The sequence below is a fragment of the Arvicanthis niloticus genome, chromosome 10, assembly GCF_011762505.2.
Source record: "Arvicanthis niloticus isolate mArvNil1 chromosome 10, mArvNil1.pat.X, whole genome shotgun sequence".
Classification (NCBI taxonomy): Eukaryota; Metazoa; Chordata; class Mammalia; order Rodentia; family Muridae; genus Arvicanthis; species Arvicanthis niloticus.
Window position 1 is genome coordinate 46,698,183 of NC_047667.1, and position 19,196 is coordinate 46,717,378.

Below are 19,196 nucleotides of genomic sequence, written 5' to 3' on the forward strand. Positions count from 1 at the left end.
ATCTCTTCAGTGTGAAGAAATAAATCCAGAGGAGAATGGTGGAGAGGGGGGGGAGAAGAGCCATATTAGAAGAACTTTAAGTAGTACAAGAGGCTTCCATCCAGCTAAGGTGACTTGGCCTCCCCACAGACCTCCCTAGAGACCAAGAAGCACCTCATTAACTCAGCACTAAATCAGCCTTAAGGACGATTCCGTTATCTACCTCTTACAAATTGCCCTGAGACACCTCTGGTAGGGCCATGATAATTGTATTGATAAAGACGCTGAAGCAGAGGAAATGAATCAATAGAACAATTTCTTGCGTATCAATCTATTGAGTTAAGGCAACTCCTTCGGAGCCTCATCTGTCCCATCACTGGCCATCTATCTTGCTCATGACTGTTAGTGTGTCACTGAACCTGGGGTGTATCATCTACTCCTAGGGATTGTTTTCTCATCATACCTGTAGAATTGTTACCACTTTTTTTTTTTCACTAAGTGGGTATCTTCCTAGTTCCTCCCCTGTCTTTCCTTTCTTTGCTTTCTTCCTCTGATTTTTCCCTCCTTTCCACTGCCTGAATCTACTAGGCAGCTACAGTAAAATAACATCACAGGGTGGGCAGTTCATAAACAACAGAAATTTATTTCATACCACTCTAGGGGCTAGGAAGCAGAGAACAAGGTGTTAGCAAATACTGAGTGTAAGAGCCTATTCTCTGACTCTTACGAGGCATGCAACTTCTAGCCATGCCTTTACGTGGTAGAAGGGCTGAGAGGTCTCCCTAGATTATCTTTTCTAAGACTTGATTCTATTTATTGGGGGCTCTGCCCCACGATCCCAAATATTGTCACTTTGGGTGTGAAGATTTCAATGTTAAATTTGTGGAGGTGGGAGGGGACTGCAAACATTCAGACCACAGCGTTCCTGTCTCCTATCACTTGTCTATGTCATTAACAGACCCTCTGGGCTCCAGTTTTGACTCATGCTAGTTTGCCTGACCACCATCTGATACATAGGCAGAAATAAGGAAGAGAGGAGCCACTGAGTCATCTTTAGACAAGTGGGATTGTGCACTTAGCTTCAGTGGGTGCCCAGCACTTTACACCAAAGGGAGAGCATGGTTCTCAGAGCTGGCGAGGCACCTCTAAAGAAGACAACACCAGCTATCACAGGATTACCAGGCATAATGCAGCAGGCTGGAAACTTCCTGGAAATTTTTACAAAGCTCTGCCCACCACCATTATTTTAAATGTAGATAAAACATCCTTCTGCATAACAGCCAGCATTCTCAGTAACAATGAGGAGTAGGAGACAGGAGTAAAGAGAGAAGCCAGGCAAGGGAAGTTTTTGGTGACAAAAAACACTTTGAAATAGTTATTACGTAAGTTTGGAAAAAACCAAAGGCACATTTGATGAGTGGGCACTTCATATACCTTTGTTTCTGCCCTCTTCTGCTGGAGCTGACTTTGGCTAGCGCCTTAATCACACATCTCCCACCTCCTTTTCTGTCTCATTTGAGAAAAGCAGCTTAAGAGGTGAGCAGACCACCTGATCAGTGGTGGCCAATAACTCCTGAACTTCAGTGGAAGTTCAGAATACAAAAGGAAATGAGAAGGCACCAAGCAAGCCAAGGTCTGGCTCTCTGTAATGGCTGGCTGAGCCAGGCTATGCCTGGGAAGGGGCAGGTTTAAAAGCTGCCTCCTGTTCCACCTCTAGCAGCAAAGTTTACTGGTGGAGATTTTTTTTCCCCTGATGGTTGAGTTGAAGCGGAGGCTGGGCACTTATAAATCAAAGCCATCAGAAAAGTTTCCCCCCAAGGAGGAGAGACTGAAGCAATTTCTAGGGAAACAGCCTGGATTTGTGGAGAAAACATTAAACTAAAAGTCACGGCTGTCAAGAAGCCCTAAATCTGAACCCGGGAGAAGAGAGTGTTGGTAATGTAAGAGCAAATCTTTTCATGAGAACAGTATGTGGCTGCTAATTAAAGCTGGCTGAAGAGCAGCCATGAAGACCCAGGCTCCAGTCAGCAAGGTCTGGGTCTAACACCAATTCCTCTATTCATTAGCCATTCAGTATTGGTCAAGTTACTTGGCCCTTTCTCATGCTCATTTTCTCCATCTTAAAAAAAAAGAAAAAAGAGGACCAACCATCACAGAATATCATCATAGGAGTTTACCTGCTGTCCATAGTGAACTAGAGTGATTGATGTCTCCTTTACATGAGTGGATGTCCCATTCTGATTGGTTACTTCCCCCCAAGTCATACTCTTGACATAAATATCTTGAATATCTTAAATAACACTCCTTTTTAGCTTATAGATGTTTCTGCAAGAATACATAATGTAGTACAAGGCAGGTACATAACTTGTTGCAATTACTCCTGGTATTTGGTATTTTTTTTTAATAGGTTGAGTCTTGTCTTCTCATTGTGTCTTGGTTGAAGTCCTAGCCAACAGCACCTCAGGATATGGCTCTACTTGGAAGTAAACTCCTTATAGATATGGTTAGCTGTGTTAACATGAGGTCAAGCTGGAATAAGCTGGATCTCCAGTTAAACACAACAGCATGTCTCATAAGATTGCCATGCTAAGACTCAGATATGCAGGCAGACAGTTTGCACTGCACATCTGCTAGGCAAGAAATGCCAAGGTGTTCAGGTCATCAACTGAAGCTTAGACAGAGGCATGAACAATGTCACTCAGCCCTGGGGAAGAGACAACCTTGAAGATAACTTGATTTTGAAGTGCTGCTGTTTTCAGCTGCTCTTTTATGGGATTCTGTTACATAAAGTCTAAGAAACTGGTAGATTGTGGAAGTGAGATTCCTAAAAACCCACTAAGACCATGATTCTGTAAAATACTGGGAAAACGTTTACCATTGATTTTAGTCCTGTTTATTCTCCTCTGGTGAATGAAAACCCTTTTTCAGAATTCTCAAAATATTTGGCCTGTACCTAGATATCTCCAGTGACCAGACAGGCATATACTACCTGCCATCACAGACACTGGGAAAGCTACTGCTTACATATGAAAACTACATCTCCAGGCCCTTGTGCCATGTAAAAGTCCAATCCCTTAGCACCAGAAGCCCTTTAAACACACTCATCGAGCAAACTGTATTCTGAATATAAGTTTCAGCAAATACAGTTCTAGAATGAACTCCTCCTCCTCCTCCTCTTCCTCCTCTTCTTCTTCCTCCTCCTCCTCTTCCTCCTCCTTCTCTTAACCTAGAGAGAAATCTATTAAGATTCGTCTCCATGTTATCCATGGGTAGTCTAAATTACGTGTGAGAAAAACTAATCCCCCAAACTGTGCTTCCAAAACCAAAAGCTGTACTGCAAACAGACTGACACAGGAAGAGGGTCTCTGTTTCATGCAGTCACTTAGAGACCCAGTGTGATAGAGCTGCCACCATCTTGCACACAGCTAGTTGTCACAGAAGGAAAAATCTTTGAGCAAGTGTCCTCTGAGGAACTGGATACCTCAACCTGGAAGGGACACTCACCATTTCCTCTCATGAATTGTGGGGCAAAGTGTGACCAGGAAGAATGGGTCTGGAATAAGAATGAGGTCCAGAGGTGTCCAAACCCTAAAAGCTCAACTTGAGACCAAACTTTCATGTTGAGACTGACAGGAATAAGGACAGCTCCCTCCCTATTCTTGGTTTGCATGACCCAGGGCACATAGCTGCACATCCCCCACCTTCATCCTTCTTGGGGAAATCACATAGCCTATTGGACAAATTATAGGTTTAAGTACCTGGACTCCCTCTTCATGCAAATGAAGCATTGCCAGCACATAAGCCTCAGCCAATAATGTATACTCTCTTTGAAAACCACTAACCACTCCCCACGGTCTATATAGCTCTTGTTACTCCTGAATAAAGAGAACTACTCCTTAACAGAACATTGTCCAAGAAAGCTGTTTCACTGACCATCATCAAGAAGAGCTGTAGCACTGAAGAATTGTCTTGGAAAAGGCCTTCCCCCCAGCTACTCTTTTGGTCAGACTACACCTAGATCCTGCAAACTCCCCCACCCTGACAAACTTCATTCCTTTCATTCCACTGACTCACAATGGTGCCTGAATACCCCAAGGGATGAAGCAGAGCCAGGCTCACAATGATTCCCTGGCCAGAACAAAAGATCTGGTTTCATATACCCAAGGAAGGTTAGAAAATCTAGTCCAACTGTGTGCCTGAAAGTCAGGCCAGTAATATTTGGCAAACAATATCAAGTGTTCTGATCTCCTCAGGGTCACTTTCCCTGCTACAGAGCGGATATATAACCATCCTCTCTGGACATCTGGCATGCCCTTTAGTCATGCTCATCACCATGCACTAGTGTGCTTGTGTTTTACTTCTCTCTGAAGCTGGGAGTTTCTCAAGGAGTGGGAGATGCTCATAACCAGTGGTGGCACCGGAAGCATTTGAGGACAGTGAGCATTATTGAAGTGAAGAACAAAGCCCTGTTTTACAGGGCCTTTCCACATCCACTTCCTCACCTCACTCCAGACATCCCGTTATTCAGATGCCTGAGATCCAACCCAGCCCCAGAGCCCCTGTATCTGCTGTTCCCAGACACTCTACCCCAGTTCTGTCAAGTATCCTCTCAGCTGTGATCTGATCAGACAAGCCTTTCGGGATAGCACTCTATAAATATGATGATGAACCCTCACCTGCTTAACGCAAAAACTCCTTTCATCAATTTTTTTCTCTCCACAATAGTTTCTGACTGAAACTAACACAGACATATGTATCATATAATATATGATTATATGACAAATACCAAGTAATTTATATTTGTATATATAATATTAAGTTTGGTATTTATTTTCCTTGTTTCCTTATACTACACCCTTCCAATCCCATACATATGGATGTAATTTCCATAAACACAGGACAGGGATCTAACAACTACTCAATAAATATCTGTTAAATGAATAGGTGATAAAATAACATATGAACCTCCCATGTTCTTACCTCTCTGAACGAAGTGCTAAATTTCTCTTCCTCAGATGACAAGATTTGCATTCTTTCAACATGCCAATCATATAAAAATGATCAATTATTGGTGCAATAAGGGCAGACAGCCCTGGTTTATATTTCATCCCCTATTTCAATTAATAAAGCCTAAGTTAAAAAATAAATTTGGTCTTACAAATATTACATGCTCAAGTTACTTATATAAGTTTAGATATTGACTAAAATATTGATTGTTTTTCTCATGTAAAACTTCAACTTTCCTTTTCTCTACAATTTGTAGTGGTTGTTTTAAACCTACACATAGAATCTAGCATTTCTCTCACTCATAATTCCCCTATCATTGGTCCTTTTTTTCATTTATAATATCACTTATTCTTTATTCATTTCCTATCTACAATTAGCCCAAAACTGTATTAAGTGCTATAGACCATTATGTAACAATTTCAGAATTTCTATAAAAATTATTCAGCAATATCAATATGAATCAGGTAAACAAAGTTTTGTTTAAGAAAGAGAGCAAGGCCTTATGTATGTGTGAAGGATTGTTGACAGACCCACTGTGAGAATGTTGTCATGACAGAAGTGTAGAAGTGACATCCAAGGGTGTAACGTCTGGAGCAACTCAAAATGGGAAAACAAGTATAGCCTAAGATAAGAGGGGCCTAGGAAGACCTTACAGCTGTGGGGTCAGATTAGTTTAGCCATGTCTGTCCATCTATTCCAAAGGCAGATTTGCTTTATCTAGATGTGATCAATGATTGGCATCCCAGGGTATTTCTAGGACATCATCATCCTTGTTCAGGATAAAGTATGAGTTGGGCTTTTCTGATGCCAACTAGTAAGACATTTTGCATGCCTTTACATATTCAGGGTAGTCTTTAAATAGGAGAAGAACCAAATGGTCTGAAAACAGTATTTATTTATTTATTTATTTATTTATTTATTTGAGTCAGTGTTAGATACTGAATAAGTATAATATAGATAATGGTAGAGTCATCATTCTAATCCTATAAGGTTGGTACCATTCTTTAGCTCCACTCTACAGATCACAAAGCTGAAGGAAAGGTTAAGTGGTCTTCCCATAGATAAACATTTATGGGGAAGAGTTTTGAGCCCAGACAGTCTGGCAGTCTCAGCAGCTCTGGTCTGCCCTACTTTCTCTCCATATTAGAAACAGGGAGAGAAAATAATACAATATATAAAATAAGGGCTGAGTAATAATATATGATTTTTATGCTAGTCACTAATACCAGTTATTCTTAATTCAATGAAGTCTTAGACATTGTCCAGAGTTGAAATTGAACAGAACAGTAAGTAACTTAGGGTTAATGGAGAGAGATTAAATGAATTGGAGAATGATTCAACCTTTTGCTCACTGAGCATTTACTCATTAAATCATCGATTTATTCATTCTTTCATGCATCTGCCCGTCCATGCATTCAACAACTAAATACTGAGCACTTTCATATCCTAAACACACAGCAATATGCTGCAGTGAAGACATGATCTGACTCAAATTCACTTAGCAAGCTGGGTAGGAAAGTCAGGTGTAGGGAGCCCATGGTCCAGCATGGTAAACACTACAAGAAGTATACTCACACTCTTGTGTGAAGGACAGGAAGTCTAACCTGTATTTGAGGAATGTATGAAGGGACAGAAAGGAAATTATGGAAAGAGAATGCTTCATGGAAGAAGAAAAGTCAGTGAACCACACCCAGGCAAATTTTCTAACTTTAGTATTGAGAAAGTTCTAGAATGTCCAGTTTCCATAAAGGACAATAAATAATTGAACATTTTCTTTCTTCTTCTTTTTTTTTAAAGAGTCTTACGTATCCCAGGTTGATCTTAAACTTGCTGCACAGAAGGGTTTGGCCTTCAACTCCTAATCTTCCTGCCTCTTCTTCCCCTATACCAGCAATAAAAAATGTATGCTACCATGCCCAAGCTTGAACACTCTTTTTATTTATTTTTTTAAGGCATTGAAGCATAGTCATTAAGAACACAGGTTTGAGATCAGTCTGGCTAGCTTTCCCATATCAACCCTTCTAGGCAGAAATTGCTCTGCTATAAGATGAGGATCATCTTAAGAATTTCTTAGAGATCAATCAAGATCATGTGTGTGCGTTCAGCTCCATCTGTTCCTTGTGTACAGCCAGTGGGTGTTAACTGACACTGACCACCTTATTCTTAGCCTCCTAGTTATGGCTACTTGGCTCTGTAGTCCTTAATCTTCTTAGTAGCTATGAGTTTACTTGAGAACCAAAGTGTCTAAATCTCTCTCCTTTTTTCTTTCTTTTACACAAGGAATAGAAAGAAAATATAATCTTTGTAAAACTTGATTTTTATTACTGTGAATTTATTATACTGCATGGTTCTTGGTGACTAGGTAACCAGTGAAGGAGCTAATTCATTATTTTAGCAATTTAAACAGGACTTCGGAAGAAAGTCACCCTGTGGTCACAGAGCATGGGGACTACACTAATGAGAAGATTAAAACAAAGCTTGGCTCAAATCATCCCAGATAAATCACAAATGTACCCAAGGATAATTAACAATCACAAACTGCCTAGGACGACATTATTTGGCTGGTTGGTTTTTGTGAAGTCAACCCATATTGAATAGGTGAGCTTAAAGGAATTGATGGATAAGTTATTTGACATGACCACTGAGGTTACTTCATAATAAATATTTGAGGAGACACAGGAGTACCCCAAAGTTTCTGTGATCCATTTCATACTAATCCTAATTTAGAAGTGAAGAGAAGCTTTGATCTCTTCTCAGTAGAAGTGGCTGTTCACAGAACCTCCATTCCTGACATGTATTCTAGAAATTCCTTGCATACTGTGGGGACAGCCTACTACATTCTGTGCATAAACAGCTACATTAGTCTGATAATTCAGTGCTATGACAAAAGACCAGAAAAAACAACTTCAAGGAGGAACAAATTTTTCCTCATTTCCAAGTTTCAGTCCATCATGGCAGATGATGTGTCAGAGAAAAGCTGCTCACTTTGTCGTGGCTGGGAAGCAAAGACAAGACAGAAATGGCTAAGGATTAGATATACCCATGACTTAGTCACTGTTCTGATGCAGTGAAGAGACACCACGACTAAGGCAACTCTTACATGAGAAAGCATTTAGTTGGAAGATTGCTTATGGTTTTAGAGGTTTAGTTCATTATCATCATGACAGAAAATATGGTGGCATTCAGGCAGGTGCTGGGGCAGTAGCTAAAAGCTACATCCTGATCCATAGGCAAAAAGAGACTCAGAGCCTGACATGGGCATTTGAAATCTCAAATTCTACCCCCAGTGACACACATCCTCCAACAAGTCCATACTTCCTAATCCTTCTAATCTTTTCAAATAGTAGCACTTCTTGGTAACTAAGAATTCAAACACATGAGCCTATGGGGGACATTCTTACTCTAACCATCACAACTTTTGAAGTGGTTATCTGCTCTTTCTAACTATTTAATGTTGCAAATGTATGAAACCATCAATGGATTAATCTATTGATGAAATCAAATCCTTAATCCAATTCTCAGATACCCTCCAGCTGCCAGCCAAGCTTTGGGAGGGAGGCACTTGAAACTAAAGTCATAACAATACTCTTATGTAGAAGTGATGTCCATTATCAAGAATTCAGTCTTTGAGAGAAGACCCAGCATTCTGGCTGATAATCACTGTCTCCTCTCAATTTTCCACACAGCCACAAAGAACTTCTGTCTGTGTGTGTTCTAGCTTTACAGAATGAGAGCTGTGGTGGCCCAACACAGGTTTTCAAGGTCATATGAACCCTTGCTTTCTCTTGTAGATTCCTATAACTCCATGCTGGCTACTACTGAGAGCTCTTGAACCAAGCTCTGGCTGAGACGATGGGGATCGACGGGGAAACAGTAGTCTTGAAGAACATGCTTATTGGTGTAAACCTGATCCTGTTGGGATCCATGCTCAAGCCTTCTGAATGTCGGCTGGAGGTGACTACAGAAAGGGTCCATAGACAAACTGTGGAGGAGGAAGGAGGGGCTTCCAGCTACAACACTTCCAGCAAAGAGCAGCCTATGGTCTTCAACCATGTGTATAACATCAACGTACCACTAGAAAGCCTCTGTTCCTCAGGGCTGGAGGCCTCAGCTGAGCAGGACATGAGTGCCGAAGATGATACTTTGGCCGAATACACAGGCCAAACCTCAGACCACGAGAGCCAAGTCACCTTCACCCACAAGATAAACCTCCCCAAAAAAGCCTGTCCATGTGCAAGCTCTTCCCAGGTACTACAGGAACTGCTGAGCCGGATCGAGATTCTGGAGAGGGAGGTGTCCTTGCTGCGAGACCAGTGCAATACCAACTGCTGTCAGGAAAGCGCTGCCACAGGTAGAGTCTAAAGAACTTGCAGCCTTGTCCCTGGTGGATAAGGAGAGAGCTGAGTGAAGAGGGAGGTGGGATGAGAGGAAGAAAGTTCCAGCATCTCTTCACAGGGTCATAAAGAAACATGCCCAGTATGTAGCTCCCGGTTAATGTGTCATCTGTAAGATATAAATGCATCTGTCCCCTGAAGATCTGGTTCAGGGATTCTCAACACTGCTTCTCCAGCTCAAAATATATTAACCTGATTTTTTGGGGCGTGGGGGTGGAAGATGAGTCAGGTAATGGTACATCGGCTCAGTGCAGTAAGTTTGATGGCAGGCAGGGAATTTGATGTCTGTCTTCATTCATCTTTGGTCTTCACAGGCTGTTGAGTTGATATCTGTTCGTGTTAACCTGACTGACTAGAGAATGTAGTGTTCTGTTCATTCACTCACAGCCTTTCAACCATCTGAGAAAATGATAGTCATTTAGGTCCCAGAGGACTGTCCCCATCTTCTCCAGCAAGATGGAAGTTTTATCTTGATCTATTCCATGAACATAGGCATGTATGTTCACATATACATGCACTTGAGAGGTATGTGCACATGTGCGTGCACGAACACACACACACACACACACACACACACACACACACACACACACTGTATCTTTTCTCCAGAAGGCTGAACAGTCAGTGGATTTGCTTCTGTCTCTGTCCATCTGTTCCTCACCATAAGATGTGACCAAGACTTCAGAGTCAGACTTTGAGTTCAAATCTGCTCTGCTACTTCTGGCTTGTGCTAAGTGAGTCACATGGCCTATGACTTTTCTTTCTTGTCTACAAATAATGACATACAAGAGCAATAAGGAGCTATTAACTATTAACTCACCTATTAAAATCACATAAACAACCGCTACCATTAGCTGTGCAAGAGCCTTGCACCCAGTTTTCTCTATCCAAAGCATTCTGAGGGCTCAGGATCATGTAGTTCAGGCCCTGAATGATAAGAAACAAGCATGATATTATCTTGTACAATTTTTCACCTAGGGAGGAACCTGAGTCATTCTTCCAGGGACTTTTATATAACCACATTACGGCTCAGTCACGTTCCTTCTTGATCCCTCCACCCAAACCACTATGGCAAGTTTCCTCTGGGAACATTATTTTGATAAGTCACTTCTAAAATCCCAATCTAAGATGCTCTGAAAGTGATCTGTCAGAGGACAATGACTCGGATCTTATTCATCTTTACCCCCAGTGCTGTCTTAGGCATAGACAACTGCAGTGGGTGAAAATATTTATTACGTTGAATTTCTACCAAACTACATTGTAGTTAACTCTCAGCAGCAGCGGTGTGATCAAGGGATGAGTACAGGTCTCTGATCACCATTTGTGAGAGGCCACTGCTGCCCTTTGACCTTCTCCTTGGCCATTCTAGGACAACTGGACTATGTCCCTCACTGCAGCGGCCATGGCAACTTTAGCTTCGAGTCCTGTGGCTGCATCTGCAATGAAGGCTGGTTTGGCAAGAACTGCTCAGAGCCCTACTGCCCACTGGGCTGCTCCAGTCGGGGTGTGTGTGTCGATGGCCAGTGCATTTGTGACAGTGAATACAGCGGAGATGACTGTTCAGAGCTCCGGTGCCCAACAGACTGCAGTTCCCGAGGGCTTTGTGTGGATGGGGAATGTGTCTGTGAAGAGCCCTACACAGGCGAGGACTGCAGGGAGCTGCGCTGCCCTGGGGACTGTTCAGGGAAGGGGCAATGTGCCAATGGCACCTGCCTGTGCCAAGAGGGCTATGCTGGTGAGGACTGCAGCCAGCGACGGTGTCTGAATGCCTGCAGTGGCCGAGGTCACTGCCAGGAGGGTCTCTGCATCTGTGAGGAGGGCTACCAGGGCCCTGACTGCTCAGCAGGTAGGAAGAGGGTCATTCTGGGGCTAGCTCCAGTTGGTTGGGGAGGAAGAATGGAGAGGAGGGGAAAAAATTCCCAGTTAGGTTGTACTCATTATACTTAAGGACTACTACTGTCCTTAAGGTAGGATGGCTGGTTTATTAGCCCACTCTGTTGTCAAATAATACAAAAACAGTGGGGTGATTAATAAAGAGGTTTGTTTGGAATCACAGTTCTAGAGTTCAAGGAAAGGTGGTTATATCTAGTGATAGCCTTCTTGCTGGCATGGTAGCCACATAGAACAAGGAGCCACATGACAAGAGATAGGGATTCTGTGTGCATATTGTTGAATTTCTTCATTACGCTGCTAGGATTCAATCATGGTGTCCACTCTGATGAGCTAGCTAGTCTGGATCACTGAGTTTTTATTCTTTTTAATAAGTCAGAATGGGCATTAGCTTTCAATTCTTAAAGAAGTGAAGGATAGAATTCTTAAATCTAGAGGGACACACAAGCCATATTCAAATCACAGCAAGTAGAAACAGGTTACTAGACCATGGTAGGTAAGGCTGGTCTTTAACTCAGGACCAGTTGTACATACTTAAAAATATCTCCCTCGTCCACCAGCATCTTATATCACTGCTTAAGGAAGGATGGCTCCAGTTCTTTGTTTGTCTGGTTAGCTTACAGATTGTAGGATGAGATTGATTTATGAATTTACCAAGGAGTTGACATTCTAACAATTAGTATAGAATATTAAACAGATATGACTCATTTTGTTTCAGATGACTATAGCACAGACAGAAACCAACTCCATAAGTACTCTATATTGTAGAAAATGACAGAAGCGTCATGTCCTGCCATGGGGGTTCTAAATCCTAAACCCAGCCACAGGAAAGATGGCAGTATTTCATGGGGCAGGTGGTGTTTTTTATGTCTTTTTGCCCCCAAATCATATTACTCCCACTGTTTCTTTATTGTTCATCTCCTACCAACTAAATCAGTAACCATTGCTGATACTTTTGGGCTCCTACAAGTATAGATTACATAATTGATCCTTTTTGTTATGAACTCAGAATGCCTTCTGGGGATTTTTTTTTTAAATAAATAAAAACAAGCCACATTTTAAAGCTTCCTAATTGAGCAATTCCACTAACTTCTAAGGGACAAGTCCTGGGAAGCCAGCATCCATGACTTTCGGCTGCTCAGCATCTGCATTTGTGGCTTCAAATTAAGCCCTTCTAAAGGATTAAGGACAACAAAGGGAGGACAATAACAGTTCACTGCTTAGAAAGAAATATTTTTTCCTATGTTACATTTCTTCTATAGTCAATTATTTCAACTAGCCTTTCAATTCCGTTTACTGAGTGGAAATTCCTTTCTAAAAGTATAGTCATTATACCATTTATTCAACTGAAGCTCAAGTTAGCTTCTGAATCCCAAGCACAAAGGCAGCTGCTGGAAGCATGAAACATAACCTTGTTTCTACCAAGAGGGTGAGGCTCCTGAAGGCCCCCCCATCCAGAGAATGCCAGGGGTCAACTTGAGTCAAGCTGTCTTAATGTTATTCTACAGCTTGAGCACTTCTTAATACAATCAATATTTGTGAATCTGCATATTTGTTATGTTCTAGACATGGGTTTCCACAGGGTCAAGTCTATTTGTAAAACAACAACAACAACAACAACAAAACAACTTGATCTGATCCAGTGTTCAAACTAAACTGGAGACATGAGGCCTTGATCACATCAGACAAAACTCAGCAGCTGCTAATACAACTGCATCTGGGTCAAGTCCAAACCTAGCATCTGTGTTACCTCTGACATAAGGGCTCTGTCCTGCTTGGGAAAGACTTCAGCAAACCCAGATACATTTTCTTTACTGGTTCAAAGCCCATGAGGAAGGACAGTTGCATAATCTCCATCTGTTTCTATAGCAACCCTGGAGCCACCTCTCAGTGCAGGGGGTACTCCTCTTAATGCCTGCCTTTAAAACCAAGTGCCACAGGTCTCTTCCGGAAAGGGATGTGAGCCGTTATCTAAAGTGCTACTTTACTAGTTCTTTGTGAAGGGCATGTAGGAGTAGGGCCTATTTACTCACTCTTTGACATTTCTGGCCAGGTGCATGCAAGACAGCTCCCAAGAGTGCAGAGCAAGAGGGGGCAGAAGGGTCAGAAAGGTGAAAATATCAAAAGCCACACAGTAGACTTCCTTGTAGGTCACTATTTTTCTTTGGCAGGACATGGAGAATAGCTGCACACCTTGTGGATTTCATTATGAGGACCCCTATATGGCAACATCAGTACAATTGACTAGTTGACAGCAAGGCCAGTACAGTTGGCTTCTAGCCTTGATCTCTGCTCATGGTATGCCAATGAGTCTTTCTGCCTTGTCCTCTACTCATGCAAAGATAATACAACAAAACCGCCAGAGTTCAAGTACTTAAAACAAGCTTCAGGAAAAAAAGCTACATAGAGCTTCTTGTTTTACAGATTTGAAAAGCAGCAATCAGAGACAGGTTTTTCCCAGAACCAATAGCCCATTAAGAGCAGAGTAAGAATGAGAATCCTGGTCATCCACCAACTTTTCGAATTCTCTAAACCTCTTTGAGATGCTAAACCAGAGTTGCAAAATAAAATCCTTGTCATCTAATATACAATGAGTAGTCTCTTGGCATAAATGTTGAGGCCAGCAAATAGTTTTTCTTTTGCGTTGATGAGAAACACCTAGAATCCCTTGTGCACATCCATCCCATGATGGTGGTCGGCTCAGGAGCTGGTGAGTGAGCTATTGGATGCCCCTAAGAGTAGCTGGACAAGGTTCCCTGGAATTCAGAGAGATGAGTGGATATTTATCAGTATCATTGCTCAGCTCTGTCAAGACAAGTTGCCCTACCTCTGGCTTCTGAAACCACTTGTTCTATGGAGCAAAACACAGCCTGAAACTGCCTCCCACGGTGCTCACTAAGGTGCTCACTAGGTCTCACGATGAATGTCGCAAAGGAGTGAGGTTGTAAATGCTTGGTACTCCCCACCCACTCATCGCATGTATTGCTTTTGTAGTTTGCTTTATAGTTTTATATTGTTTTGTTTGATAGCAATGGCTGACACCTTCATTGGCCCATCACTCAACCATAGCACTTCTGCCACAGGTGACGACAGATGCTGTTCTCCCAGTCAGATGTGAAGGCAGTATTCAGTCTGGGATGAGGAGGACAAATGCTTTATGATTCTAAATACCCTGCTTAGATCATCCACCACTGTCATCATTAACTCTGTTTTTCTGGAAGAATCAAAAAAGGAATACTCTGAGTAGGTCCACAGACCCTAAGAGTCACTTTGACATTTGGAATGTCAAAGTTTCTTCCCCTATCAGGAGGTATCCTGTCAGTAAGTCTCAGAGTAAAGGTGTTGACTCTCAAGAGGTGGCACAAGAAAAAACTCCGTTTAACTCTAGTCTGGGTCATTTGTCGTGTTTATCATGGAGCTTCTATACAGTCGTTGAAGGGCTGTGCAGACATGAAAGAAGAAAGCACATGCAATGTGTAGCTTGCTCCGTGAAAGATCACTCTGCTCTGACTCAGTTCCCTGGATTTTGGTGCATCCCTGCACTCAGCCCTCTTCTGTGATATTAAGATTACTTTGCCTATGCCTACCTACTTACCACAAAAGAATTTTTAATTAGTTAAATGATAGGTCTAACATACATTATAATTGAAATGATTTATAACCGCAATCTAGAATTCTGTATTGACTGACAGCTTCTCTAATCATTGTGCCTTGGTTCAAATTGTCACTCCTGTGTTTGTTTGCTGTGTGCCTCAGTGTCCTCATCTATAAATTAGTAGTAATAATAAAACCTATCCTGCTGTGCTGGTGGGGGATGAAATGAGCTGACCCACTGTAAAGTGTTTACTGTTTTCCTGGTACATAGCACGCACACACACACACACACACACACACACACACACACACACACCCCACCAAAAAAAAAAAAAAAAAAACCCAAACAAACAAAAAAAACCCATGCCAAATAGCATGGGTTCATTTGAACATTTTTTAGTTTTGAAAGTTTGTTTAGGATAAATTTTAAGACACGTGTGGAAATAATGATACAAAGTTATCATCCCAGCAATCAGGAAGATGGGGTAAGACAGGAGGAGTTCATGTTCCAGTACTGCCTGGGCTTCATTGTGACTACCACACTGTGAAAACAAAGATAAATAAATTGATTTAATAAGAAAAATGTATAGACTTCCTGTTTTAGATAAGGTTTCTCCTCTTCACTCAGAAGAAATTTTGTTGTCTCAACTGTTTAATGCAGAGAAAATTGTTTAGGGCAAAAGCAAAAGTAAATATGACTATTATATTATAGCATTATAGACTTGTGATATTAGTCTTTCCCATGGATCTTGGATCAGTTAAAGGGATGTTCAGTTCTCTTAGGCAAGAATTTAAGGTTTTCCATGTGAGCTGGAGGAGGCAGATGCTCTCTGGCTTGCATACCCCTGTGAAAGCACCCAGTCTGGCCCTGTTTGTTTTTAAAGGTGAAAGTGTGAGATAACCCAGACAGAAATTCTAAACCAATAATAACTCTTCAACCAATGGGAACCTCCACCACATCTCATGAAAGTTAATTACGATCACTTAAATCTTGGCCTGATCGTTGCTGTAATCTACGAGCAGGTCCAATTATAGACACTAGAGTTAGCCTTCTAATTAGTCTTAAAGGTTCAATGATTTGATGCCTATCCTACAGTGAATCCTAACTTCCTAAGGGAGCTGTACAAGAGAGGCTATTTCAATATGGTTTAACCTTTGGCAACTCTGCACAGCATTTGCAAAGCTGGACAAGTGAAAAAAGCAAATCTCTCAAGAAGGCTTTCTGGTCAACCTCTCCAAGGTCAAGGCTAATGAAAATTAGTTTGAAACAAGTTACATCTGCTTCAATACTTAAATGCCATCCTTTAAAAAAAAAAAAAAAAGAATGTTATAAGAAAAAACTACTGAGTATCTTCATTAGGCCATGAGATAAAAAACATCCTGTTTTGGCTTCTTATAATTTGTAAGGAAAACAAGAATTAGTCTTTATTTCCACTTGCTAAATCAGAACTGGCTGTCAGGGCAGTCTGACAGCAGTAATTTATTAAAGTACCAAACTGCTTAACTGATGGTGTGCTATGAAAAAAATCTCATACCTGGCTCTATGAAAACAAACAAGTAAGCCTTTATTTGTAGCTTTTGCAAATGTCCATGGTGCAAACACCTCCATGGCCAATTTCAAACTACTCATGTGACAACATTAAATGTGGAGTTGGAAACAGACATGCAACAGAACACAGCTATGTAGTATCTCTACCAGAGATGCAACACACAAAAATCACCTTTTAGGCTTAGTTAATTGTAAGATGTAGAGAGATGAGTTTAAAATGATGGGTCTTAAATAATTACCTTTTAGACACAATTTGCTTAATTATTGCTTCATATTGTTTTATCTTCAACGGTGATAATACCTGTGAACAGTCAGGCAGAATTCTTAAAAATTTGGCAGTCAGCCTTCACAAGGCAGTAAGGGGCCAGCTCCAGCATCACACTCATTTGTGGCCTTGTGGAGATTGGAATCTATCAGTAGAGAGCCAAGCCAGGGAACCCAACAGAATTCCAGACATGGAATAAGGAGGGGATGAGATGTGGCAAGAAACTTGAGTTCCGGGCTGGGAAACGGCAATCCTCTGAGCTCATGCTGTCTGTGTATTGCCTCCTGGTAGTTGCCCCTCCAGAGGACTTGCGAGTGGCTGGTATCAGCGACAGGTCCATTGAACTGGAATGGGACGGGCCGATGGCAGTGACGGAATATGTGATCTCTTACCAGCCGACGGCCCTGGGGGGCCATCAGCTCCAGCAGCGGGTGCCTGGAGATTGGAGTGGTGTCACCATCACGGAGCTGGAGCCAGGTCTCACCTACAACATCAGCGTCTACGCTGTCATTAGCAACATCCTCAGCCTTCCCATCACTGCCAAGGTGGCCACTCGTACGTACCATTTCCCCGTCCTGATTCATTTTTATTTTCTCCTACATGAGATCATGGGCATTCATGAAAGTCGTGTCTTTTCTTAATTCTTTAGGGATGCCTGCAACAGTTTGCTCTTGGCGGGGTAAGGGCTTCAGATGTGTCCCATTTAAAAAAGGATTCACTGTGAAACAGGCTCTTCAGATTACAAGAGCTTCCAAATTCAGGCAACATCCACGAACTCTAGAACAAACAATATTTTAATTATTGAACACTGATTTGTTATAAGCAGGACTCTGCTGGAAGTCCAGGGAAGTGTGAGCCTTATCCAGACCTTTGATTCTAGTTAGGGATCCAAAACTAGCAGCCTTGAAGTATAATATAATAAACAAAGGCTAAATTTTACAGGTGGTTGAGTGCAGAGCAAAACGAGGGAAGAAACAATAGCAACATTATTTTAAGCTACAGATGATGACATCTATCTCGAATAAAGACGTGACATCATCTCTTTCTGACCTTTTATCTTAGCAAAATACCCTAGTCACTTCAGGAGTCCAAGTTGCGTTCTAGAAGATAATTTATAACGCTGTAATGGAGAGAGGAAGAGCAAAGGCATAGACACAAAGCAAGCTGAACTGTCTCCATGGTTCAGAACTTTTGGAAAGTGTTTATTATTTCTTAATAACAAGGAAGGCCTCCTCTAGATCCTTATCTGTGTGTTCTGCGTATGCTTAGTTCATCGTAGAAAAATATAAGAGATAGCTTACCAAGTGTTAACATTGAATCTGCTCAAAAATAAGAAGAAAGGAAATGGTATTTCTGGTTTTCTGTATACTTCTGAACTCTTACATTTTTACAAAGAATCTGTATTACTTTCAACTTTCCAAAACTAACATGAGCAGTTCTGGGGAAAGAGATTTCCAGTAGTTGGGCAGCAGGCTGCATTCTTCTGCCCCAGATCTAGTGCAGAGTCTGCATTGCAGATGCCTGTCTGCCACATAAAGACAGCAATGAAAAAGGGCTGTGCCCAACTAGATTCTACGAAGAAAAGAACATCTGGAGGATACAGCCTGAAAGGCACAGACTAGCAGTAGCAAGAGACTGGAAAAGAAGTGGACCATGGAAACAGGGACCCTCAGAATTCAGAAAGCTCTTGGGGTCTATAAAGAGAATTTATGACCATATAGGGAAATACAAGCTCTGAGCTCGTTTTATATAGGTCTCAAATGACAAATGACATTTGGATAACAAATGCCAGGAAAATTCAGAAAAAAGAAAATGTCAAGTTAAAAGAGTTGGTCTCAAGGTCCTCAAAGAGGTCAAAGACTGAGATTTGAGAGATGTAAAGACAGGGACACAAGCTTAAGAAGTCACCTTGCTCCACTGCCAGGTGTCTAAAGTCTTAGGGTAATATTGGACTTCTCATGAATGTTGAGTGTGTTAATCTGACTATAATTGTCTCTGTTTATATCTGACCCTTAAAAAAAAAATCTGGTGCCTGAGAACTAGTTTTGAATATCTGCAGTGATTGTGTGGAGGCAGGTCACCATCTGCTGCCTTTCCTACTGTGCTGGGGGAATGAGTCACCCCCTGGAGTGCCTGGCCTACCCAGAAGCTGCTCCTCTCTGATCCACACCCATGTCTTGATGTGGTTTCCATCTTTGATGGCTTTCACTGTGCCAATTCGGGGCATCCCCTCAGGCTAGCTCCTAGGTGACAAAGACAAACTCATGTAAACTCACCTAACATTTCTTCAAGTGGCTTCAGAATCAATCAGCCCTGCCTTCCCACTAGGGAAGCTAATCCACGGGAAAAAAATAAATAAATTAAACAAGAATCTGTCCTTTTCCACTGGGAATAGCCTGAGAAGCAGCACTAACGAGGGAACAGGCTTCCTAGAGAACTGTGAAAAGTCACACTGTCGTACTTCAGGGCTGGTGACTGGAACTCCATCAGGACAAGCATGCTTTCACCTCACCAAACC

At 41.8% G+C, this 19,196-nt stretch overlaps 2 protein-coding genes across 6 annotated transcripts in view; one reads left to right on the forward strand and one right to left on the reverse strand.

Moving 5' to 3' along the window:
- The window catches only part of Tnr (tenascin R), a 393,934-nt gene that overhangs the window by 305,091 nt on the left and 69,647 nt on the right, over window positions 1-19,196 (forward strand). For 3 of the 5 annotated variants that reach the window (XM_034512993.2, XM_076941446.1, XM_034512991.2), the window contains 3 exons: window positions 8,778-9,337; window positions 10,750-11,226; window positions 16,970-17,233. In XM_034512993.2, coding sequence (XP_034368884.1) covers window positions 8,839-9,337; window positions 10,750-11,226; window positions 16,970-17,233 — 1,240 coding nt within the window. In that variant the 5' untranslated portion in view covers window positions 8,778-8,838. Of the gene's footprint in view, window positions 1-8,777; window positions 9,338-10,749; window positions 11,227-16,969; window positions 17,234-19,196 lie in introns of those variants that run through there. The other 2 variants (XM_076941447.1, XM_034512994.2) reach the window with 2 other exon arrangements.
- Window positions 16,407-19,196, reverse strand: part of LOC143443705 (uncharacterized) — a 162,997-nt gene continuing 160,207 nt past the window's right edge. Inside the window, exon 9 of the mRNA XM_076941448.1 lies at window positions 16,407-17,455. The gene's annotated coding sequence lies outside the window, so the exon portion shown is untranslated. The remainder of the gene's footprint in view (window positions 17,456-19,196) is intronic.